This window comes from Argopecten irradians, chromosome 13 (assembly GCF_041381155.1).
Source record: "Argopecten irradians isolate NY chromosome 13, Ai_NY, whole genome shotgun sequence".
Classification (NCBI taxonomy): domain Eukaryota; kingdom Metazoa; phylum Mollusca; class Bivalvia; order Pectinida; family Pectinidae; genus Argopecten; species Argopecten irradians.
The window spans coordinates 13,776,072-13,802,944 of record NC_091146.1 but is presented as its reverse complement, the minus strand read 5'-3'; the positions used below and the strand labels follow the sequence as shown (position 1 = coordinate 13,802,944).

The 26,873-nt window shown below is 34.3% G+C and overlaps 1 protein-coding gene across 4 annotated transcripts; it reads left to right on the top strand.

Annotated features, from left to right (window-relative positions):
• Window positions 1-453: 453 nt before the first annotated feature.
• On the top strand, window positions 454-26,223 carry LOC138306427 (ralA-binding protein 1-like). Of its 4 annotated transcripts, none has more exons than XM_069246882.1 (16): window positions 454-506; window positions 3,749-3,912; window positions 7,700-7,841; window positions 12,791-12,851; window positions 13,409-13,556; window positions 14,590-14,712; window positions 15,250-15,453; window positions 15,824-15,942; window positions 16,696-16,826; window positions 18,883-19,081; window positions 20,038-20,440; window positions 20,770-21,045; window positions 21,721-21,999; window positions 22,522-22,596; window positions 22,972-23,174; window positions 23,537-26,223. In XM_069246882.1, exons 2-16 carry the CDS (start codon window positions 3,873-3,875, stop codon window positions 23,684-23,686), a joined length of 2,553 nt encoding a protein of 850 aa, XP_069102983.1. In that variant the 5' UTR covers window positions 454-506; window positions 3,749-3,872; the 3' UTR covers window positions 23,687-26,223. The 4 variants fall into 4 exon arrangements, with proteins under 4 accessions (XP_069102983.1, XP_069102982.1, XP_069102984.1 ...); XM_069246881.1 differs by having other exon boundaries at window positions 21,718-21,999; XM_069246883.1 differs by lacking the exons at window positions 454-506; window positions 3,749-3,912 and adding an exon at window positions 5,425-5,550 and having other exon boundaries at window positions 21,718-21,999.
• The last annotated feature ends 650 nt before the right edge of the window (window positions 26,224-26,873 follow it).

Sequence of the window (26,873 nt, the reverse complement as noted above, 5' to 3'; positions counted from 1 at the left end):
GATCAGCATCTGAAACATCTGGCGATGTTATCCCCTTTCTCCGTAGAAAGATAATTCAGTGTTCATCAAAGGGTCAAACTGGTATGGGATAATGTCCGGAACAAATCCCAAAGCAGGGATATCACTGTCATTGTTTTCCACTGCAGATATTTAAAAAAAAATACTAGAAGACTCTGTAGTTTTTCTCTATAAATATATAGTAAACGGATGACGCGTTGGTACCACGTGACTGGCTAGCTCATTAATTTTTTCCCAGCTGCAGCAATTTACCCTTACAGCCCTTAAAGTAGATAAACAGCTTTGCGGAGTGATGTGAAACGTGTGTCAGCCAACATTGATGGGGTCAAACTATCAGAAAATTTATAAAAAGGTTTTTGTGTCACAAACCCTTTAAGGTTTGCTTCCAATTCCGGAATTTTATCTCTTTCGTTGGTTCCACGTTTAGTTAGATAACAATAATATCCGGTTCATCGCCAGCATCTTAGGCTAAGGGAACGTGATTTGCAGTAAGTTTATTACTCTTAATGTTGTAAAACGATAGAATTATGGTGCATTATCTAACATAATCTTTGATTAACAAAACACAAGAAAGTGTTAATGAATGCATGGTTACCGAAGTGTTCATATAGAGTTTTACTGTTGTAACGGGTGAATGGCCGGGAGCATTTTTAGATCCCATATATAAAGATGCATGTTGTTATTAATTACATAGAGACCATTCGTCATCGAATCAATTAAGATATAACAAAAATAAAAGATGGAACGTTAAAAATTATCGCACTGCGATCATATACTGGTAAGATTCCCGAATCGGGGATTTGTGTTTCCATCCACGCCCCGCCCCTTTACCTACATGCTAATCCAATAATATTAGATCTCGATATTGAGAAACTTCTGACAAGACGTAAAGATCAAAAGTGTCTCGTCGTGCTATACCTCTAACATTGTTGGAGTACCTACATGCATGCATGTTCTTATTTATATTTTCATAAATACTGTATCATTTATTAGCAAATACATTCATGTACACGGTATACTTAGTAACAAGTAAAACAATTTCGAAGTAACATGAGTCTGCCATTGCCTCACTTATGCCAAGTTGTGGGAAGGGCTTCAGTTGTGGACCTGGGATAGACTGGAGAACCAACCAAACCAAACCCAATACAAACCATCAGACATATCCCAGATTTTAATTTACATAACGGAGTGGTAATAAGGATCTGTATTTTAATCAGATTGACCATTCATTCCAAATTTCTTGATCTCCTAGATGATACAGGTCTCACTCAATTTGTCAAAGAACCCACCCGCCAAAACAACATATTAGATCTCTTAATTACAAATTTTTCAAACCAAATCCAACGCACAGAAATTTTTCAAGGACTTTCAGACCACAATATTGTATTTGCTGAGTACCCAAGCAAAATCCCGCAGAAACCCCATAAGATTACACTTTATAAACAAGCTAAATTGAAATTAAACCTTTAATACACAAATGGGATGTACAAAAAAAATGAAAAAATCAGACCATGAAGACCTTAAAACTAAATTTAAAAGTCTAAAACACCAGATACAAAAACTCACTCGACAAACATACTGGAAATATAATTGAAGGTATCATTACCCCTCAAAAGGAAAGTGATCGACCTTATAAAAAGTTTTGGACCTACATCAAACAGGAATAAAGGCAGATCACAACGGATTAGCACCACTCAATAAAGATGGCAAACTGATTACTGACTCCTTCAATAAAGCTGTAGTCTTAAATGACCAGTTCAAATCTGTTTTCTCTAAAGCTACCAACCTAAACAGGGAACAATTCCAACAACAATACAACATGCCACAGACTGACCAACCTACACTTAACAGTATGAATATCTCTAAAGAGGGAGTCCAAAAACTCCTGAATAATTTGAATCCATCCAAAGCTGCAGGTCCAGATAACATCAAACAATTACGGTATTCCTAAAAGAAATGTCATCAGAAATTGCTCCCATTCTAACCCTGTTATTTAAGCAATCATTAGCTTCAGGTGATGTACCATCATACTCAAAAGTAGCCCATGTGTTACCTATCTACAAAAAAGGTTATAAATATAGTCCTGAAAATTGTAGGCCAATATCGCTCACTTTTATCTACAGCAAACTCCAAGAGCATATTGTAGTAAGTAACATCATGTCTCATGCCGACCGAAATAACATCCTCTATCCTCTCCAACATGGCCTCAGACAATCTCGGTCATGTGAAACTCAACTTTTGGAATTTTTAGATGATGTCTCCAGAAATATTGAAAATAACAAACAGACAGATGTGCTCATTCTTGACTTCATAGCCACACCTTCAACAATATCGACATGATCTTCAATATGATGAAGTAGGTCAATTATTAGGTAGATGTAGATGTACATGTACGTAGATGTAGATGAGACCCCTGTCTGATGAAGGCCATAGGTTCTGTTTTATGACCCAGACACACTCCATAGTCTATAAATTAAAAGTAGTACTGGCAGGCGACTAGTTATCGTCGAGTACCAGTTCTCGCCATCACATTCACATCTGTATCTGTACGATTTCCAAATTAAGTCAATAAAGCCTTAATTCTTCTGATAGAAGACACTTCTAAGCTGATTTCCACAAAAAATGTTTAAAAATTCGTCTGTGATCATACATTACATATGCGATGGTAAGAATAGGTTCTCGGCAAGAACTGGTTGCTTGCCAGTAATTCCAGCTCCAGTGGATGAAATAAAAAAATCAATCCTGCCACATTAGCAATCAGCATAAAATTAATAGAATTTGGGTGACGGGTTTGCCCATTGTCAGTGTACATGTGTTGGGTATGCATGTCTTCAAAGGCCTGTTTCAGTGAGATAGCATAATAAAAACGGCAGGCGTTCTACTAAAGACACAGCATCCACAGGACAGGCCTTCCTTGCCTTTTTATTACACCCTATCGACCAAAGAACACTTAAATATATTTGAAAAGGACTTCTTTGGGAAAGTTTCCATTTTGCATTCAAGCGGCTTTCAAACCCAACAAGATTTTGCATGTACAATTCTTTTATGCTTCTTTATTTCTTAACACTATGATTTTTGTTTAGGGAGTGGGAGGTTAGTAGCTGTAAATATTGAAAAGGGAAGCTAGTATTGCTACTGGTTTTATTATGTACATGTGAATTAATGTACATACAAACACCAATTAATCTGAATTTATCTACAAATATTTACAGTTTGCACTGACATGGACTCAATAACCATGCATTCTAGTATTATCATTATCAGTGTATAATATTAGCACAACGTTAACACTCGCGGCGATTCTAATGTTACGTGAATAGTTGATGGCATAGCAACATGGGATCATGACCCCATTTTTGGCGGGAACATATGAATGACTCAATTCCAATCAGCTGTTCAATCGAATTCGTTGGCGATGACGGTAGAGAAAAAAATATGTGTATTTTAATAAAAAATATGCAACTGCCGCGGGAATCAATAATATTCATTTAATTGAAAAACTGTAAATATAAGGAATAGATGTTTATTTTTTTGAGGTTATGACGGTGTAATGATAATGGAGCACGTGTAAATTATATGTAACCCCGGCGAAGCCAGGTTACATTGAATTTACACGGGCTCCATAATCATTATAATTATACCCTCATAATCTCAACAAAATAAACATCTATTCCTTGATAAATCTGCATCCATCAGGAAATTGATTTACATCCTTCTTTTTGTATTGCAGCATATCAACGTACATATAGGTTGTGAGGGAATCTTGAGGTTGTGAATAAAAATGCATCACATGATGTAAGAAGGATTGACCTAGGTTGTAAAGTTTCATCAACTGAAGTGATCCAGTCACCATCATGAGTTATGATAATACAGATGCAGACAAAACCTTCCAAGGTATGTATAACCATTTGATTTGTCTCTCTGCTTATTAACCCTTGTATATGTGCTACTCAGATGCTTAAAGATTTATAAATATACTCATTTGAACAATTATTGGTGTTTACTCATGTAAATGTATGTCTTGTTAAGATAAAAATGATATAAAATAACTGACTTTGCTTTTGGTGACTGAACAATCAGTACTTCATTCCATATAGGGTATAGTGCCGTGGACTTTCTTCGGGACGCAATCAATTATTTTTTTGATATTTTTAATTTGAAAGAAAATAAGAAGCTCAAATTTTTAAATGGTTGTAATGGTGTAAAGTAAGTCACTTTTGTAACTGAAGTAAAATACTTATTCATCTCCGCCTATTCTTGATAGAGAAAAAATACCATTCATCAGCAGTGTAGCAATGTTAAAGAAATTGATTTACTGTCATACCTACCTTTATACATTGGAGCCCACCTCTATAAAGACCACTTACTTAATAAGACCACTTTTCTAAGATCCCAGATGGCCAATTTCAACACAATTCTGTTGCATGGCTACCTGACTATACATGTATAATGATCATTTTTCCTCTGTCCCTTTGGTTGTCTATATTTTGAACGGTTTGACGAAATGATTTTCATTTCATTTTAATTCCATTTTAATTCTACATGCATAAAAAGTTCCCTTTGACAAGGTCATGAATTCTAATTAATATACATGTACCCAGATTTTGAATGTTTTAAAATATTCAGTAGTGGTCATGATGTGTCCATCTATTAAGAATTTATTCTTATTTACCTGTAAATTTTATTTTGCTTATGTGATGTATGGTAGCCCCCCAAAAAACTTTATTGACTAGTGTAAAACACATTGTTTACAAGGGAGGTAACTCTGTTTTGATTAATTATATAGCTTGCACACGAGTCATGTATTGCATTATATTTGGCATATGATTGGTTATTTTTACTGTGAAAGAGACTTAAAAACATCCCATTTGTTTAGCTTTACCTTCATGTTACAAAGTATAATAATTATATATAATAAATACCTCTATATCTATAAAATTTTATTTTAACGGTATTGCCAATCATGATTAAGGGTGTTGAAAAAAGTTCTGTCACAGTTATCCATAGTTTAACCTAGAATGTATATATACCGGTATTATATATTGTATCCCCTATTTTATAGTACATGTTCTATAATGATTAATATATTTTGTAGCTATATTTAAGATTTATTGTATCCCCTATTTTATAGTACCTGTTCTATGATGATCAGTATATTTTCTAGCTATATTTAAGATTTATTGTATCCCCTATTTTATAGTACCTGTTCTATGATGATCAGTATATTTAATTTTCTAGCTATATTAGATTTCCCTGATTTTATAGTACCTACATGTGATGATCGGTAGATTTTCTGGCTATATTTAGGATTTATCTTTTGTACTTTATGGTGTAGCTATAAAATTACCTTCCTTCTACCTGAGCTGCCCTACATCTGATATCTGGTAACATTGTTTATAGTCTGTGGGCGGGACGTATACCCGGTTAGACGTCTGTCCGACTTATACACTAACACACATGTGTATATAGCTCAGGTGAGGTAGATATACACTTAATACTGCAGGTACCCTGGAACATTTAGAAACTGGACAGGTATGTTACTTGGCTAAAACTTTGAATGAAATTATTTGATCAGTATTAATTGATATAAGATAGATGTATGAATCCAGAATTAATGAAATGTAAAATGTAAAACTTCATTGTGATCTATAGGTCAAACAATTGCTGCAATTACATTGTAGTTTCATAAACATTTTAATTAATTGATAACAGGTAAAGCTCTAGATGGCAATTTTAAAGATTTTGATCAGAAGTGAATTGGAAACCACTCGGATATTGATCATATCTATAAAGATTTTTTGGTTATATACACTGTATGTCAAGGTTTAATTATTTTCAATTTGATGTCTTATCTTTTGATGCTCCACATTACTTACACTGCTTACAATGTTTACGTTAAAGGTAGTGGTGGTATGGGGATTAGGTATCCTTTATAGACAGGTCTTCTTTATAGATATGTGTCCTTTATAGACAATGTACTTTATATACAGGTGTCAGATGTACTTTATATACAGGTGTCCTTTACAGACATTAGTGTCCTTTATAGACAGGTGTCCTTTATAAACAATGTACTTTATATACAGGTGTCCTTTATAGAAAGATGTACTTTATATACAGGTGTCCTTTACAGACATTAGTGTCCTTTATACAGGTGTCCTTTATAGACAGGTATCCTTTATAGACATGTGTCCTTTAAAGACATTTGTCCTTTATAGACAGGTACATTTGTATGTGACCTATATAGAAAAGTGTCTTTTATAGTAGGTTTCATTGTATGCAGTTTATTTACATGCACTTTGATATATCTGTCCATTTTCTTGGATATCCCAGCCAATTTATTCTGTATCATAATTTGCTGATATTAGTTCTTATTAACAGCTACTTGTGTGTGGGTTTATTTTATTTTTTTTGTCGGTGGTATTCTGATGCCGTAGTGATTTACCACAATGGCTATACTGTTTTACCAGACACGACCCTCCATGTCACTCCCTAGTCACCTTTATGTAGCTGTCTCAGTAACAATATCAATGATAACAAGGTATATGAGGGCCCTGGCACATTGACATTGTCACGCCTTACAGAGACAACATCATGGTTGATTAACCCTTCCTGGTGCACCTGTGTGTATTGTCTCTACCCCTGTTTGGCATTGTTTACAATTACTGTTAAGGACAAAAGGGCATTGTTTTACTGTCGAGGATATTTACAGAAGGGCAATGCCAAATCTGTAATCTGTCTAGATCTACAGTAAAACTAGACAACACATGTACAGTTCATCTAGTACATAGGCTAGAATTAATGTGAATAATTAGGAAAATGGTACATTTTGTATGAAAATTATAAACCAACTTATCATGACAGAAACTTAGTTTAGCTTTTTCATGCCTTAATTGCTATTTTGCGACAAGGTTTTTGTTCATAATTTAGAATTATAAACATATAAAGTTCTTTTGTGCTATAATGCTTGACACTTTTTCGCCGTTAGTATTTTTATTGATTTCTAATTGATCACGAAATACAAGTTTAATCACATGTGTAAATTATAAAGTTGGTTTAATTTTAATTTATGCATGTATACTTATGTAATTGTCATAGTGTTGTCTGACATTTTGTTTTCTGTATATCAATCAGCATATAAAATTAATACTCATTCGATTTTTACCAGAACAATTGAAAACGGTAGCTCAGGCGTCATTGTCACTTTAATGTACGTAGGGCAAGCTTAGAGAGAAGAAGTCTCTTTCAAGGTTGACTTAATTAGTAGCTGCATTTTGTGGTTACAGTTGAATATTTGATTTCCAGAATTTCAGGTTTAAATTTATATTACAAGCAGTGATGTCATCTTTTGATTATTGATAATACATAATATATACCCTGTGACAAACACAGTACTGTTTTAGAAAAAACTAAATGAAAAACATACATGCCATATTTTTCTAGGGGTGGTAAGGGAGATTGATAACCATATTTTAAGGGAGTTTGGCCTCAAACAAGGCAGTTATACACGCGACATAAATATATGAATAAATTCAATATCTGAAAGTTTTAAAAAACACTTTTAAAGTTTACATATACAAATATGTAGCATTAGGTTTAATAGGAGTTGTCTGAAAAAGTAGATTACAGTATGACAGTGTGGGATCTGAACCTGCATACTAAAGATTACACAATTTGATTCCAGGCGATGATGATTACGAGAAGAAGACTCGTCGTACTGATCTCCTCCTTGGAAAGAAACGAGAGAGCAAGAAAGGAGGACGATATGTGATGTTTGATGAAGAGGATTCTGATGAATCATCGTCTATAATATCAGAGGATATCAAGTAAGGGAGTGTATATAACTATACTGCAAAATTAATGTACTGATCTTAATGGTTGTGTTATTTTAATACTGCTTTCTGTAAAAGGTTATTTCCGGATTAGTGCCGAATAGCGCTAATTTATATCTGCATGTCAAACAAATCATAATTTACAGTTTTTTTGCATTTGTGTTAAAATTGACTTTGCTAAAGAAGTAAAGAATTATTTTTGTTACATTACAGTATGCTAGATTTAAATAATTAATTGTCTACAATATCAGAGGACATATTAGTCCTGGTATATATATGTACAAGTGGTTATAACCAGTATGTTTGATGAGGGTACAGACAAATCAATATAAATTATCTAATATCCAGATCTAGAGGGCACATTTAGTAAGACAGTTCTATACAATAAACATTATGGTGTGCCATTAGATTGGGATTATGTAAAAAAGACAATTTACAGCCAGATCATATAAAAGTTATAAGATACCAAAACAGTGTAGGTATTAATTAAAGGACAATTTACAGCCAGATCATATAAAAGTTATAAGATACCAAAACAGTGTAGGTGTTAATTAAAGGACAATTTACAGCCAGATCATATAAAAGTTATAAGATACCAAAACAGTGTAGGTATTAATTAAAGGACAATTTACAGCCAGATCATATAAAAGTTATAAGATACCAAAACAGTGTAGGTATTAATTAAAGGACAATTTACAGCCAGATCATATAAAAGTTATAAGATACCAAAACAGTGTAGGTATTAATTAAAGGACAATTTACAGCCAGATCATATAAAAGTTATAAGATACCAAAACAGTGTAGGTATTAATTAAAGGACAATTTACAGCCAGATCATATCAAAGTTATAAGATACCAAAACAGTGTAGGTATTAATTAAAGGACAATTTACAGCCAGATCATATAAAAGTTATAAGATACCAAAACAGTGTAGGTATTAATTAAAGGACAATTTACAGCCAGATCATATAAAAGTTATAAGATACCAAAACAGTGTAGGTATTAATTAAAGGACAATTTACAGCCAGATCATATAAAAGTTATAAGATACCAAAACAGTGTAGGTATTAATTAAAGGACAATTTACAGCCAGATCATATAAAAGTTATAAGATACCAAAACAGTGTAGGTATTAATTAAAGGACAATTTACAGCCAGATCATATAAAAGTTATAAGATACCAAAACAGTGTAGGTATTAATTAAAGGACAATTTACAGCCAGATCATATAAAAGTTATAAGATACCAAAACAGTGTAGGTGTTAATTAAAGGACAATTTACAGCCAGATCATATAAAAGTTATAAGATACCAAAACAGTGTAGGTGTCAAAGGACAATTCACAGCCAGATCATATAAAAGTTATAAGATACCATAACAGTGTAGGTATTAATTAAAGGACAATTTACAGCCAGATCATATAAAAGTTGTATAATGATGTAGATCAGGGACAGACACATGCAGCTGAGTCCCATCTTCTGGTGATTGTGACGTCACTAAAATCAAGTAAGAAATATGACATCATAATCAATGGAAGGTGGTACTAATCAATGGTATATCAGACTTTTCCTACATTGTTTTGGTATCTTGAAATCAACGTAGTGATTATGATGATGTTTGTAGTGTGAAGTATAGGGTAGGTGAGAGTTCAAGCTGGTCAGGAAGTGTGTCTCTTTGTGGATATGTGTACACAGTCATGCATGATATGTATGTAAGTACGCGGGCTGTTTAATTGTCACAGTGTCAGTACTGACACAGCCTCATCAGCTTGATTAAAAGGATACACTAGTTATTTAACTGGGTCTGTTATCATCTAAGCAACATTCTACAACAGATGTTAATAAAGTATACACGATGACAGAATTGTAAAGTCAATGAAAGTGGTGCATGGTATTGCAACAGCTGTTGGTGACAAAGTATTAGGACCAGTCGCTGTCAATATCGTCAGCTTCACATAAATGACACGATAATAATCCAATACTACATCATGGATATTAAAGTGATACAAACGGCGTTATAATTATTAACAAGTAAACATTGATGATAAAAAGTTTTTAAAAGAGTTTTATAAATATTATTTTTTGAATGAAAGATTTTTTTTTGACTTGTGAAGCTAACTAGCCTGACATTACCTGATACTGAGTATCTACGGCCATGTTTCTGGTCCTGTGTTGTGTATAAATTAAATATGTCATCTAAACTACTACAACTAACCCGTGAGTATACAATACTGTTATATTAGCTGTGTTCGGGGTATGTAAAATGGTTGTAAGTTTTAATATCATAACAATATATGTGCACTGATGCATTCTACTCATTTCTAGTATTCATTTATTGAAAAAAACTCATATATCAATATTTTAGCTGTGTTCTGGCCCTCTGGGTTGTAAAATGGTTATATGCTAACACTTTTATATAATTTATGTGCACTGATGCATTCTACACATTTCTAGTGTGTATTTATTTGAAAAAAAATCATATAATGGTGCATTGTTGACAAGCAAGACTTACATGTACAGGAAAATTTCTCCTCAACAATAAGGCCATGGCCAGCTAGCTAGATTGGCAATCAATATCTGAATCACATTTAGTAATAATTAAAACTACCCAGATAACATCTAACTATCTACATAACATGTGGTTAAGGAAATACAGTCTGGCTATATCCTGGGTTTCTGATATATTTCAGACCAGGATGTTGAAGTACATATATATTATAATTATGTACCTATACTTATTCATTTCGTGTATCAGTTGTCCATAGATCTTTGCTTTACACCCACGCATAACTGTGAATCTGTGATTGCTGAGTAGTTTACATGTCCGGCATATAGTACCACCAGTCCTGCACCTCTGGGCCGCGAGTTTGAATCCTTTTTTTTTTACTTTCCTCCTCAAGCAGTAATAGGCACTCATTGAAAATCTAAAACCAACAACATTATTTGTCTAGAAGTATCTGAAGCTATAATATTGCAGCTAGAATACCATGTGGGACAGTTATCAAATACCAACTGCTGATTGGTGGTTTTTTTCTGTGTACTCTGGCTATTTTCCACCATCTTGATCTTGTTTGACTAATCAAATCGGACCAATGTGAGATTGTGTGAGATGTGGTATCGGTATCTGTATAGGTTGTAGACATTTGTATGTAAGTTTCCTGTGGAGCCTGATCATTTCCTGTAACACTATCAGACGTCTTCTGTCAGGACTAAAAAGATTTTACTTTTCGTGGTAAATCCGAGGATACACAATCAGAAAATTTCTTTTTGGACTAAAAAGATTTTACTGTACTTTTTGTGGTAAATCCGAGGATATAATCAATCACCATCATGGCAGATTTTAATTACTTCATCCACAGGTACATACATTTGTCTATTGTTGCTTGTTCAAGTAATTCTAAACCTTACAATGTAATCAGTTGTTTTATTACTACAGGGATGTACAGTACTCCACTAGATGAGCTGGGTTCATGAGACTCAACAAAAAACTTGGAGAACCCTCTATATTTCTTTGTTCTGGGACTCATCAAAATTTGAAAATTACTCTTCGTTCTGGACTTGTCTTAAAAATTATACATAAATTGCGGTGTAAATCACATCTGGACTTGTCTTAAAAATTATACATAAATTGTGGTGTAAATCACATGATTCACCCCTTTATCCATGTTGTAGGCCATGACTGGTGTAGATATGGTACGACACTAATCTAATCTAAAACAAATTTGATGACATTTGTAATGTCATAATCAAGTTGTCAGTTAATAGATTAATCTTGACCATCAGCACCGTTATCATTTCCATTAGATATGAAACAATTATTATCATAATAGAATTAAAGGATGAAAACACACTGAAATGAAACAACATTCTTGATGTTAAAAAAATACTTCCTCTCACATAATTCTCTTAATCATGCATTTATTTTGTCCTTGCAGATAGTACAGGCTGGGGTGACCCACTTTGTAAAAGCTTTGATTTTTAGCTCTGAATAAAAATACATGTATATAGAATATACATATATGACATCATGTACACTAAGTATCAGGTATAAGGTTTTAAGCTCACCTGGTCCGAAGGACAAAGGTGAGCTTATGTCATACCGTGGCGTCCGGCGACCGTTCGTCCGTCCGTCATTAATCAACTTCTTCTCCATAACTGCTGGACGGGTTTCAACAAAATTTGACTGGTAGCATACTTTAGTCCTACTAACTGAAAATTGTATGAATGATGGGGCTAACCCCCGGGGGCCTGAGGGGAGGGTTCATAAGGGGTGAATTTGGCTATTTCCATATAAACAACTTCTTCTCTTAAACTAAGCATGGAATAGCACTGATAATGCAATAGTTGCATCCATATAGGGTGGGGATTCAAAATTGTACAAATGATGGGGCTGACCCCACAGGGGCCTGAATGGCGGGGTCAAAAGGGGTCAATTTGGCTAATTCCATTTGAACGACTTCTTCTCATAAACTAAGCATGGGATAGCACCCATAATACAATGGTAGCATTCTTATAAATGTTGGGTTGGGATTCAAAATTGTACAGATGATAGGGCTGACCCCCAGGGGCCTTAGGTGCGGGGCCAAAAAGGTCAATTAGACTAATATTTTCATATACATCATGTAATTTCTGAATTACTTCCTCTCTGAAACTATGTATTGGATAGCATATTTGTATGGTATCTATAAGCATCATTACACGGTTGGGATTCAAAATTGAACAAATTAAGGGGTCAATTTTGCATATTTTATATTTGTAAGAGTCCTTTTGATAATTACTCTAAAAAAAACCAGGTGAGCGATTCAGGCCCTCTGGACCTCTTGTTTACAGCTGATTGTTCACATTACTCACATCAGATACCGTCACTTTTGATGTCTGATATTTCCCATTTATTTTTATTTTCAAGGTCATAGAGTCATTGTGTTCTTATTCATCTTTTGTACAGGAGTCCATCGAAAATGAAGAAAAGTAAAGCTTTCCGATTTTCTGCAAAGAAGAAAGAAAAGGTAATATCTACCATGATTATCAGAAAAAGAGAAATAAAATTTCGTGTTCACTTGTCAGAAAAAGTTGGACACATGTTCACTTATAAGAAATTCACTTACAATAAAAGGTTAGACACATGTTCACTTTTCAGAAAAAAGTTAGACAAATGTTCACTAATCTCAGAAAAGGTTAGACACATGTTCCCTGATCAGAAAAGGTTAGACACAAGTTCATTTTTTCAGAAAAGGTTAGACACATGTTAAATTTTGAGAAAAAGTTGGACACATGTTGACTTGTCAGAAAAAGGTTAGACACATGTTCACTTATCAGAAAAGGTTGGACACATGTTCACTTGTCAGAAAAAGTTAGACACATGTTCACTTACCAGAAAAGGTTAGACACATCTTATAACTGATCAGGGAAGGTGAAAAACATTCATGATCTGCACTTATCATAAAAGGTAAGACACATCCACTTTTAAACTTACATTTCATGATAATACATGAACTTATTTTGACTACAATACTTCGACCAGCTGTCACGTGCCTAAAAAAGATAGATTTTATCTGTGCTTCAGGATGAAAAGAAAGAAAAAGAGCCCAAAAAGGATGAAAGAGACAAAGAAAAGAAAAAGGAAGATAAAGAAGGAAAGAAGCTAAAACTGAAGACAAAGAAGAAATCAAAACATTTACATGTACATGAGGAAACAACAAAAGAAGCTGCCAGTAAGATTTTCAATTTTAGACGTTCCAATACCATAATGATAATACAAACAGTTTTGAAAGAAGACACATTTGTATTTTAATTATTATAACAGCTAAAGAATTCAGTCAGTAGGTTATGCAAGGGGATAACTCTTTGAAATTCATTGGAAATATTGAATTTATTAATTTCATCGTAAAACCTGCAGATTAAATGCCAAACTTTATCAAAAAGAAAAATCCAATTTCATGTGGACAGATACAAAACATTTAGGGAAAAGATTCTTGCAAAAAAGATGATAAACTCCTTAAAATAAGTTACCTCAGAAAGAGTAAGTATATCTTCATCATATATACATCGTGTAGAACATTGTAATATACACATTCCTGTTGTGTGCCCTGACTTAGGATTCGAACTCAGAGCTCAACTCAATTTGCAATATTCTAAGAAGAGAAGTCTTCTCAGAAGATTTCCAGCTTATAGACAGAAGAGCTTCCAGAAGTAGTAGAGCTACAATCGAGTGAACGGAAGTTATATTCTGAAAGTAGAAGAGGGCAAATAGACTAAGGCTCGGGTCTTCTATGTGAAAAACTATACGGCTTTATCAACTGATGACCCAAAGTAGAATGTTGCGTCGGCTGTGTGACAGAGACCTATAGCTATTTGATACTATACATCCATGTACATATATGTCACAGAGACCTGCTCCTTTTTACTTATAATCTATCAGTAGAAATACTGTTTAATGGAGGGATGATATCCCAGATAATTGGTAGAAACCATGATAGCATTTCTGAAGTCTTACAAAATGTAGAATAAAGGGAATTGACAATCTCAGTATCTGTATCATATGAAACTAAATGTATATGTACATTTTGTATGTGTGTCATTGGAGGAAGATTCCAACAAACAATCACTCTCATATCTTTAATATATGCTGTTTTTTGAAAATATCTAAATTTTATGTTTTTACTTTTTGTGATACATGTTAGATGATTTATCATTCATCTAAATTATTATTTACCATTTAAATATTCATGTTTTTGTCGATTTTAGTGGAGGTTGAAAAGCCCATATTTGGTGTGCCTCTGGCTGTTGCTGTGGAGAGGAACCGTAGTCATGACGGCATAGAACTTCCAGCTCTATTCAGAGACTGTATAGACTACATAGAGGAACACGGTAAGAATACTTAATACCAGGATTGTATACTTAAGGTACATATTGAATTGTTAATGCCTGAATGAGTCAAATATTACTACTACCGTACTGTAGTGAAACCTGCCTTAGTGATCACCTCTGTATACAGACCAACTCCTTAATAAGACCACTAAGTTTAGGCTCCCAAATGAACATCAATAGCACACTTTTAAATGTTCAATTTTCTCTTGGATGGTCGGTTTAGACAGGTTTGACTGTACTATGTAACTGTTGCTTACTCTTGCAATTTGATACTAAAATTATGTTGGTATTTCTTTGTCATGTATAGCAGGATTAAATCTGCTTGATCATTGGTGACCAGATAGCCTGAAATTGGATATCCTAGATTTGAATTCTTTACCAGGCTATGTGAATGTTACAGAATAATGAGGATCAAGTCTAAAGTTGTTTTGTTTGTGTTTTTAGGCCTGTTGTGTGAGGGTATATACAGGATATCAGGTGTGAAGTGTAAGGTACAGATGCTGATTAAGTGTAAAGTTGTTTTGTTTATGTTTGTAGGCCTGTTGTGTGAGGGTATATACAGGATATCAGGTGTGAAGTCTAAGGTACAGATGCTGAAGGACTGCTACAACAGACAGAATCCAGTGTACCTGGAGGAACATGAACCTAACATTGTGGCTAGTCTGCTGAAAACGTTCCTCCGAGAACTCCCGGAACCCGTCCTCACCACCAGTCTGATGCCCAAGTTTGAGGAAGCTTCAGGTAAAATATCAGATTCAGTAGCTGATGTCCTCTGGATGTACATATTACAGAGTTATATGCCCCTGTGGGTAGGCATTGATTGTGACCTAATTTGTTTATGAGCATAACATCATACATTTCAGAGAAGAAGTGTGTTTCGTTTTCAAAATAATGACATCATAATATCACAATGACACCATAATGACATCATAATATCACAATGACATCATAATGACATCATAATATCACAATGACATCATAATGACATCATAATATCACAATGACATCATAATGACATCATAATATCACAATGACATCATAATGACATCATAATATCACAATGACATCATAATGACATCATAATGCAATAATGCAACATTTTGTTTGTTAGTGATAAAGAATGAGCGCCGTCGCCTGGAACAGTTCAGTAAGCTGGTGTCAGACCTGCCGACCTGTAACCGACTCCTGTTGTCCTGGGTCATAGTTCACATGATGCACGTCATAGAGCGGGTGAGTAATGCCAGGTATACAGGATCTTAAAAGAGTGTTCATTACATATGAGATTTTATAAAACCAGTCTACAAAAATTATATTTAAGTCTTAGCGTGCGAAAATTAAAACTTTGAGACAAGTTTCATAAAATGTCATTTGAATTTAGTCAACTAAGACCAATTTCAGATACCTTTTATCACATTATTATAACAATCTACATATAAAAGAAGTTTACGTGGTACGAAAAGTCAGTGGAGGCAGCCACGAAATCCTCGATATCATAAAGTTCTGTCATTTATTCTGACTTCACTTTACTATTTTCTTGCGATGTCGTGATGTGACAATAGATTTGATGTTATAGGCACAGCCAATAGAAATCACACTACAGTATGATAAACTACTGACATATGTCTTTGTATCATCCAGTTCCATTAATTACTGGGTAGATATAAAACTTGTATACAGGCAAACATTTATTGTCATGCTCTGATTAAAAGTCTTATAATTATTAAAATCTATTTATCTATGTCATTATGTCTCTTATGTTTGGTACAATATTTCTACACTTAAAGCAACAAATGTTAATTAGTTTGTATCAAAGGATTATCCCCTGAAAACCTTACATAGAAAAGAATGACAAAACAAACCTGGTTTTTAATAGAATTTTGCCTCAGATAAAAACAGCCTTCATCAGGAATTGATATCCTTAATATATTATTTGAACATGATTTCTGAAACACATGTATTTAGATATTGGTTTTATTGATTCAGCAAAAAGAGAACAAGATGAGTCTACAGAATGTTTCTATTGTACTCAGTCCGACCATGCAGATCAGTCATCGTGTCCTCAACGTCCTCTTCTCCCTGGCCAAGCAACTCTTCAAGGATGTCCAACTCAAAAGGTAAGCTCTTTAACGATGACCAACTCAAAAGGTAAGCTCTTCAAGGATGACCATTTCAAAAATATAAGCTCTTCAAGGATATCAAACTCAAAAATGAAAGGATGTCAAACTTAAAAGATTAAGCTCTTATTGATGAGGATGTCAAACTTAAAAGAACTAAGCTCTTCATGATAAAGGATATCTAACTTAAAAATGTAAGCTCTTCAAGGATGTCCAGCTAAAAAATATAAGCTCTTCATGATCAAGGATGTCCAACTTAAAAATGTAAGCTTCTTCAAAGATGTCCAGCTAAAAAATGTAAGCTCTCATGATGAAGATGTCCAACTTAAAAAATGTAAAATCTCATGATGAAGGATGTCCAACTTAAAAATGTAAAATCCTTATGTTGAAGATGTCCAATAAAAAATGTAAGTCTCATGATGAAGATGTCCAACTAAAAAATGTAAGCTCTCATGATGAAGGATGTCCAACTAAAAATGTAAAATCTCTTGTTTAGGATGTCCAATTAAAAAATGTAAGCTCTTCATGATGAAGGATGTCCAACTTAAAAATGTAAGCTCTTCATGATGAAGAATATCTTAAAAATATAAGCTTTCTTCACAAGGTTGTCCTAAAAAATGTAAGCTCTTCATGATAAAAGATGTCAACTAAAAATTAAGCTTTCTTGATCAAGGTTGTCCCAACCATTTCAAAAATATAAGCTCTTCAAGGATATCAAACTCAAAAATGTAAGGATGTCAAACTTAAAAGATTAAGCTCTTATTGATGAAGGATGTCAAACTTAAAAAAAACTAAGCTCTTCATGATAAAGGATATCTAACTTAAAAATTTAAGCTCTTCAAGGATGTCCAGCTAAAAAATATAAGCTCTTCATGATCAAGGATGTCCAACTTAAAAATGTAAGCTTTTCAAAGATGTCCAGCTAAAAAATGTAAGCTCCTCATGATGAAGGATGTCCAACTTAAAAATTGTAAGCTCCTCATGATGAAGAATGTCCAATTAAAAAATGTAAGCTCCTCATGATGAAGGATGTCCAACTTAAAAAACGTAAGCTCCTCATGATGAAGGATGTCCAATTAAAAAATGTAAGCTCCTCATGATGAAGGATGTCCAACTTAAAAAAAAAGCTCTTCATGTTGAAGGATGTCCAACTTAAAAAATAAGCTTCTTATAAGTGTCCAACTTAAAAAATGTAAGTTCCTCATGATGAAGGATGTCCAACTTAAAAAATGTAAGTTCCTCATGATGAAGGATGTCCAACTTAAAAAATGTAAGTTCCTCATGATGAAGGATGTCCAACTTAAAAAATGTAAGTTCCTCATGATGAAGGATGTCCAACTTAAAAAATGTAAGTTCCTCATGATGAAGGATGTCCAACTTAAAAAATATAAGCTCTTATTGATGAAGGATGTCCAACTTAAAAAATATAAGCTCTTCATGATCAAGGATGTCCAACTTAAAAAATGTAAGTTCCTCATGATGAAGGATGTCCAACTTAAAAAATGTAAGCTCCTCATGATGAAGGATGTCCAACTTAAAAAATGTAAGCTCCTCATGATGAAGGATGTCCAACTTAAAAAATGTAAGCTCCTCATGATGAAGGATGTCCAACTTAAAAAATATAAGCTCTTATTGATGAAGGATGTCCAACTTAAAAAATATAAGCTCTTCATGATCAAGGATGTCCAACTTAAAAAATGTAAGTTCCTCATGATGAAGAATGTCCAACTTAAAAAATATAAGCTCTTCATGATCAAGGATGTCCAACTTTAAAAAATAAGCTCTCATTGATGAAGGATATCTTACTTAAAAATGTAAGCTCTTCAAGGATGTCCAGCTAAAAAATATAAGCTCTTCATGATCAAGGATGTCCAACTTAAAATATAAAAAATATAAGCTCTTCATGATGAAGGATGTCCAACTCACAGCAAATGAGTAAATAACTATAGGTTTTCTGCATAAAAAATAGATATGATTTCTGACTGGACATCAGAATCTTGTTTTGACCTATAGTTTTTAGATATAATTAAACTGAACTAATACTGTTTCCAATCAGGTACAAACCTCCTCTACGTCCGACCACCTCTAAGTGGTCACTAGAGCTCCCCGACAATCCTGCAGGACTGGAGGAGGAGCTGGCCAAACAGGAGTCACTGCTGAACGCCCTTCACCAGGAGGTCAGCGGGGTCAAGGACGCCGACAAGGAGGAACAACTCTGGGAGGTTCAACGTGTTGTCACGGAACTTAAAAGGAAGGTAAGTACTTAGAGTAGACATTCTAACTGTAATATTGAAATAAGTTTTAGATGTATTGCAGACATGTTTATAATTATAATACATGTATACCATTACTGTTTTCTCCATAATTAGCGCCCCTCCCTTTTTCTGGAAAAGAGTTGAAGTTGTATAGGCGCCCCCAACTCATGAAGTTAACAATGTTTTACATGTGTTGCCTTTAACATCAGCTTTGCATCCCAAATTACATGAACTTGTGAATCCTTTACATGTGAATCACAACATAATAATGTGTCTCAAACAATAAAAGATTGAAAGTATGACTGACCTTTTCGTCTACAACTTCATTCATAAGCGCCCACCTTTGGTACAATTATTTAAGTGCTTTGGGCACTAATTACATTACAATGTAATACTTAAAAAATACTGTTACCATGATATGAAGGGATAAAACCAAAAGGACAAGTTAGCACAGAAACTTTTACAGTATAACTACCGTGTACAGTAACAATAACTAGGTCTGGTTGATGTGTATATATTTACGAAGTTCCATGGTGTAAAGGAATAGAAAAAAAAAATATGATTTAGAAGGAATGTATCTGTTTTATTCCTATCAAACTGTTTTGATCTTGCTGTGTGTGTTTGAGCATTGATCCATAAACTTAGTGAGTTATTTGAATATTCATCTTCTTTTCATCTGATTCACCCCCGATTAGACTTTTGAACTTGTTTTCTTCATAGACAGGAGCAGTTCACTATAGAAATATAGGGGTAAATGAACAGAAACTCTTTGTTTGGTTATGGCAGCTATGATTTACACAATCATATATGATATGCTGTAAAAATAGTTATTTTGATAAAAATACCATTGACATCTACAATGTATACCATTATGATATATATCTGTGTAGTGTATAGTCAAAAGACTTAGTACAGTATTATCATGAAGTTTAATCAATGTTTTTGTGTCTTTATAGATCAAATTTGCTAAGAAAGCTGCTGACTCTGAGAAGAGACGACGAGAGAAGGAGGAATTTCGGCGGTCACACACAGATAATGATGATATGGTGTTACGTCTAGAACTGAGGGAGGCCCCAGTAAAGAAACAACAAGCACCGCTGCCACCAAATGGTGGGGCGACCAATGAAAACCCTCCATCTACTGAGTCGACCAATGAAACAGCTCATTTACCACAGGGAGAAATTCAGGTATGTCCCGCCCCTCCGCCTGATGACAAAACTGCGACGGAAAGTGAAGAAATGGTTAGTGATGGGCCTGGGGCTGAGACTGAAGTTACCAAGGATACGACTGCGAGAGTCAGAGACGATGATGAGGATGGCTGTGTCACACCTGTTAATGTTCCAGAAGAACAACAAACAGGTACAAAATGTTCATTTGTGTTAACAGTAAACTAAAAAGATTACTTTGCTGTAAATGCCTATAACTTACTTGTATGAAACCTCAGTATATTTTTAATGCATCACAAAGTTAACTAATCAAGTAATTATATATAGTTATAAGTTTTATAATGTCAGGAATCCACAGCAAAAGAAGCTATTCACAATTGATTTATTATCATTCTATATCATTTTCATGTAACAGTTATTTGTGAAATTACAAAAATTAACTGTTAAATAAAATGTGGTAAATGGCTTCTGTTATTTACCTGTTTTCCCATTGTCAGAATTTTACATTGCATTTAAATATAGATACAGCTGAAACAGCAGAACAGGAGAGTGATAAAAAGGGAGACAACTCTCCCCAAGTTCCAGTACAGATTGAACAGACAGACAACGAGGATACGTTTGAACAACAAGTTGAGGATATCTTAGAGCATGCAGATGGTGAGGTTGATAAAGATTCCAGTGATGAAGAAATTACTGAAATCAGTGTTAAAGGTCAGGAGGTAAAAGATCAGGAGGTCACTGACGTCAGTGGTGTCGAAGATGGAGGTCAGAAGGTCACAGAGACCGAAGTTGATACAGGTGAGAAATGATCAATGCATGAATTATTTTTTAACTTTTGAGTGGTTAACATCTTAGCACTAAATCGTTTCAAATGTGATGGAATTTTGATGTTGATATGAATACATATACACTTCCATTTCATATATGTAGGATGTACACGACCTCTCACCTATTCACAGATTTATATCCTATAGCTAGCTATATACATGACATTGTGAAATAGATGACCTCTTTATGATGTGACAGATTTGACTTTGTTAAAAAACACACAATCTGCTATAATATCAAAAGTTACACATGAATATAGATATGCTTTCTCTACTTAAACACATGGACATTAATTTTGCAAATTGAATAGCACAATTGGAATATCCTTTTCCTACCTAAATTGTGTAACAGAAAAAGATACACAGCAAAAAGGAATCTTTTTGAAGCTCAAAGTGGGGAATGTGCCTGTGCTATCTCCTGTATAATATTAATGCTATTTTCAAAACATAATTTAATGTATCCAATTTTTCTAACCAGGAAAATTGTTTTTGATTTCATTCTCTCTAAATTGAACACAATACTAATCTTTTTAATAATTACAATTTGTTAAAATTTTCTCATCTTGAAAAAAGCAAAAATATAAAGTCAGACAGTGAAAACATCTGCAAATGTATTATTAGTGTTTCAATATAATCTGTTTAGCAGGTATTCTAGACCCTGGTATGGTAACCCCGACAATGACAGAGGAAGTCACAGTGGAGACAGTAGGTGATAGAGCACCAGGTGAGATAACGAGGACAGGTGAGGAGAGACTAGGCGAAATGGTAACAAGTTTACCTGAGCCAGTTGTTAAGACTCAGGAGGAGTTGGACAGAGAGGCTGCCGCACGCGAGGAGGAGATCATCAACAGATGTAAGGAGGATGTGGCAGAATTCGGTCAGCCAAGGGAGGTAATCCTGCTGGAGGAGGAAGTTCTCAGTGAAGGTGTGTAGAATCACTTTTATTACTTAATCTCTCCTTTGGACGTTCTATTGAAGGTGTGTTGAATCACTTATTATCTAAGCTCTCTTTTGGATTGTTTCAGTGAAGGTGTGTTGAATCGCTTTTATTATCTTATCTCTCCTTTGGATGTTCTCAGTGAATGTGTGTTGAATCACTTTTATTATTTAAACTTTCCTTTGGATGTTCTCAATAAAGGTGTGCTGAATCACTTTTATTATTTAATCTCTCCTTTGGACGTTCTCAGTGAAGGTGTGTTAGATCATTTTTATTATTCAATCTTCTCCTTTAGACATTCTCATTGAAGGTGTGTTGACCGCTTTAATTTTATTGTTGAATCCATGTTTTTGATAATTCTTCTCCTTGTCCTTTCGAAAGTTGTTGATAATTCTCCTCCTTGTCCTTTCAAAAGTTCAACCTTTGACTTTGGTTTGAAATTCTAATTATATAAACAGATATAGAGAATATCAAATTAAATGAATTATTGTTGTATGATTTGGATTACAGAAGATGAAGAGATACTGAAATTACAGGAACAAGAGACTGCTTTGAGGCTGGAGGAAGAGGAATTATTAGCAATAGGTTTGTGTTGTTAACATCAGTCACATTTCTTCAATCTTTAATCAAGGCATTAATGTGTTATATAATATTATACAACTGATGTTCGTCATAACTTGGATAAAAAATGCTTCAGTAGTCCGTTTGTCAGAGCGATCAATTAAGGAAGAAGATTGAGACAGAGAAGCATGAAATTGCAACTCAGATGTTATAATCCCATGGAAATGATAAATATTTGTGAAATAACTTATGGACAGTACCATCAGATTCGGGGCATTGGTTCTTATTAGCGGGGTGGGGGTGGTATTATAAGAGGAGACATATTGTATAAATATTTATGGTTAAGGCACTTTAAATAAAAATTATGCTTCAGCAGTACATTTGTTTTTTATATATCAGAGAGTGAACTAAGGAAGAAGATTGAGACAGAGAGGGGCGAGATAGAGAGACTAGACCAGGAGATCACGGAGCTACAATATTTACGACACGATTCCGACATGGAGGATATGTCGTCCAGCTCCGACAGTAGTTACGAGAGTGAAGACGAGGAGGATTTACAGGAAATACTCAATCAGCTGATCACGGAAAACGAGGAGCTGGAAGTAAGTCATCATCAATTCTGTTTGTATCGCAGAGACATCGTTAAACTTATTAGTAGCTAACTTGACATAATGTTCAATTTTATTTTTCCTTAGAAATTAAATTAAAGCAAATATATCCTTCATAAATGTTGATACAGTCATTATTATGTTTTTTTACAATCATTTCATCATTACCATGTGATATATAGTGGAAACAAAATGTTATGTAATTTAATGCATATGATATTGGCATTTTAGCCGTAAGAATGTAAACAGATTTTAGAGTACATGTGCATGTATTGGAGAATTAGACTTAAAATAATAAGCTTGAATTGTACTGTATTTTAAAACTGAATACATTATTTCACGTTGATTTATTTTAGAAACAAAATTCAAAGATGTGTTCCCAGATTCACGAAGAAAGAATGATCTGTCTTGAGGTCAAAGTTCAGATTGGGATGATCCAGCAGAAACAGCTGGAGAGTTCTATGGGGAGTGAATCTCTACTGGAGAGAGATCTGTTACTGTTCTGATCCCACCGCCGGCACCAACTCTGATCAGTGCCGAGCTAGATATTATTATTTCTGAAAATGTGAGTTAGATAATGTCACAAGTATGTGTGAAAAAATAAGTGTGACAATGTCACGAGAATGTGTGAAAACGTGAGTTAGACAATGTCGCAAGTACGTGTTAAAAGTTGAGTTAGACAATGTCACAAGTACTTGTGAAAACGTGAGTTAGACAATGTCGCAAGTACGTGTAAAAAATCATTCCTTGGTCAGACAGGGCCGGTTTCGTGAACATTCCTTAACTTTAAGGAATTCCTTAACTTAAATTTCACCATGGAAAAGCATTACAAAAGTTAAAGAAAAATCTAAAGTTAAGGAGCCTTCCTTAAAATATGCAATGCTTTCCTGTGGAAAAAAATTAAGTTAAAAATTCCTTCATTTCAAGGAATGTTCATGAAACTGGGCCCTGTTTACTAACACTGTGTTAGAGGTTTGCTGGTCAGCGATTTGCAGACCTTTTGCTTATTAGCCATGATCTTACACCTTGGCTGAGTTAGCAATTCCACCGAACAAGCAAAGTGATATTTTTGTAAGTATTTGAAAGTGCAAACGTCTAAATCATGAACACAGTTACTTAACTTGTAACATTGACTTCAATATTCAATTTATATAAAAAATGTGGTCATTTCTGGCTTTTACACCATTTATTCGTCCAATAAATTATGATAAATTGCTGAATACATTTGCTTTAAAATTGCAAGGAAGTGCTCATTTATAGCTTATCCTAAACACTATTAAATAGTTACCCTTTTGAATGACTTTTTTCCAAGTGTATAGTGAAGAAGTCTGATTCGCACGGTAGGATTGACAGATGTTTTAGTTTGTAAGGTGAAAAAGAGATTTTCATATATTTGTCAAATGTTACAAACCATTATTGTCGTGTTGATGCATTGGTCGATCTGTATTTGATGTCCTAGCCTCATAACACTTCTATCATACTTTTCTCCAATGGTAAATCCCTTACTATAAGTTCTTGATTAAGTTTCGTTTCTGCGATAAACGTGTTACATGTTAATACTAGTATCACAGGACCTGGTACGAATTTCTAACAAACAGTATTAGTATCTATGATATATTATATATCTAAAAGTGTCGTAGGTTAAAGAAATTCGTGTCAGGTCCTGTGATACTAGTATGGCAACATTAGTGAAAGAGTATAGAAATGTTCACCTGAATATATGTTAAACATGTACAATTATAGCCAATACCATTGTGTTACTTTGTAAAAAAGTTAAGACAGCAAGGCATGGTGGGAAAATCTCATAGAAATAACAGGAAGAAGAGGGGTATTATATCTCAAGTAAGAAAATGATAATCTAACATGTTGTTGTGTAGATGTGCAATATATTATATTGTACGTGTATTTTAGAATTAAGATTTAGATTTATGATTTACCGTTCTGATAAATATGTGTTAAACACTTATATCTGTGTCAGAATATGAAAGAATGGAAAACATGTTAATCGTGACTTGTAAAAGTTTTATTTTTTCTTGTAAAAGGGGCATTTTTGTATTTGAATAATTAAGCCATTTTAGTATGAGATGACACCAGTAAAATACTATGTACGAGAAAAATATGAGTGTGTAATTATGTACGGCATAAAGTGGCTATGTGGGTTGTAACTATCCTAACTCTATATAAATATATAATTGACAAGTTAAAATGGCACGTGACCTAAGAGTGTGCAATAAGGTATGTATAAGTAAGTGATGGTGCGCTGGTGTTAGTCAGGATGTGTAAGTAAGTAATGGTGCGCTAGTGTGAGTCAGGATGTGTAAGTAAGTAATGGTGCGCTGGTGTGAGTCAGGATGTGTAAGTAAGTAATGGTGCACTGCTGTGAGTCAGGATGTGTAACTGATCAGTAATGGTGCACTGCTGTGAGTCAGGATGTGTAACTGATCAGTAATGGTGCGCTGGCGTGAGTCAGGATGTGTAACTGATCACTAATGGTGCGCTGGCGTGAGTCAGGATGTGTAACTGAGTAATGTTGCGCTGGTTTGAGTCAGGATGTGTTATCGTTAGTCAAAACTCAAAGGGTATGCGTTGTTAAAATCAAAATTAATGCAGATTTTTCTAGAAGAGGACACCTCTATTTGTTAGTTTGTAATTAGAGGTGAAAAGTAGGTGAAAAGTACGACGGAGACTGATACTGAGAGAGAAAGAAGGATAGAGAGTGGGATAGAGAGAGACTGAGAGAGAAAGAGAGTCAGAAGGAGGAGGGAGAAAATCTGTATCTTCGCATTTCAGATTAATTGAATGAAGGTAATGGTACTTTGAAACAAATGCTTACTGTAAAAGGTGTTTTGAAAGCTATGTCATGAAGAATGTCCGTATTAAGTCACTATATTAGCCTTCACCACCAACAACTGCCAGTGTACAAACACTACCAATATGTGTTATTTATTGTTATCGGATATATATTATATGAAGCTTCGTATTGTACCGTTGTTGTAAGCTTTAGTGCTGTCGCCTAATTGTGAAATAAAATGTAAAAATCTTACACCTCGATGTTTTTGTCGTTCACTCGTCTGATCTATCAGAGTTACTTCCCTTACTTTCACTTCCTCAGTACTGATGGAGTAAAACGACAGGAGCTAACTGATGAATAGGAATACCCAAAATGGTGAGAGCGTTCCAAACATCACTTTTTATCCAAGTATGAAATAAAATCTAGATATGGAATAAACTAAATTGATAGTCGTTTTCAATGTTAGATACACAGACATGACAACCGCACACTGGTGCTAACTACAAGATGGATTGTCCATCATATCAAGTCTTGACTTTTCCGTACTGAGTTATGATGTTTCCTAATAAGATATCACCCTGTCAAGCACCATCTGGCTGTATTCCCACTTCAGTCTTTTCACATCTTATTAATATAACGGATGTCGCTTACAAGCTACATTGGTATATTGGGGAAACTTGTCTACCATCTTCCACTTGGGAACTCCTGTGTTTGGTAAATCTCCAACAGCTCGCTAAACATAATTTGAATAGCACAGCAAGAGTTTTTCTTTATGAATGGGCTACGCGACGTAGTGATATTTGATATATTTCTGCATATCTCCTTTTTAACGTGACCCACTTCGTATACTCTCCATCCTCCATTAACGATACAATGATCTAAGCAGCACGTTGGACAGAGAA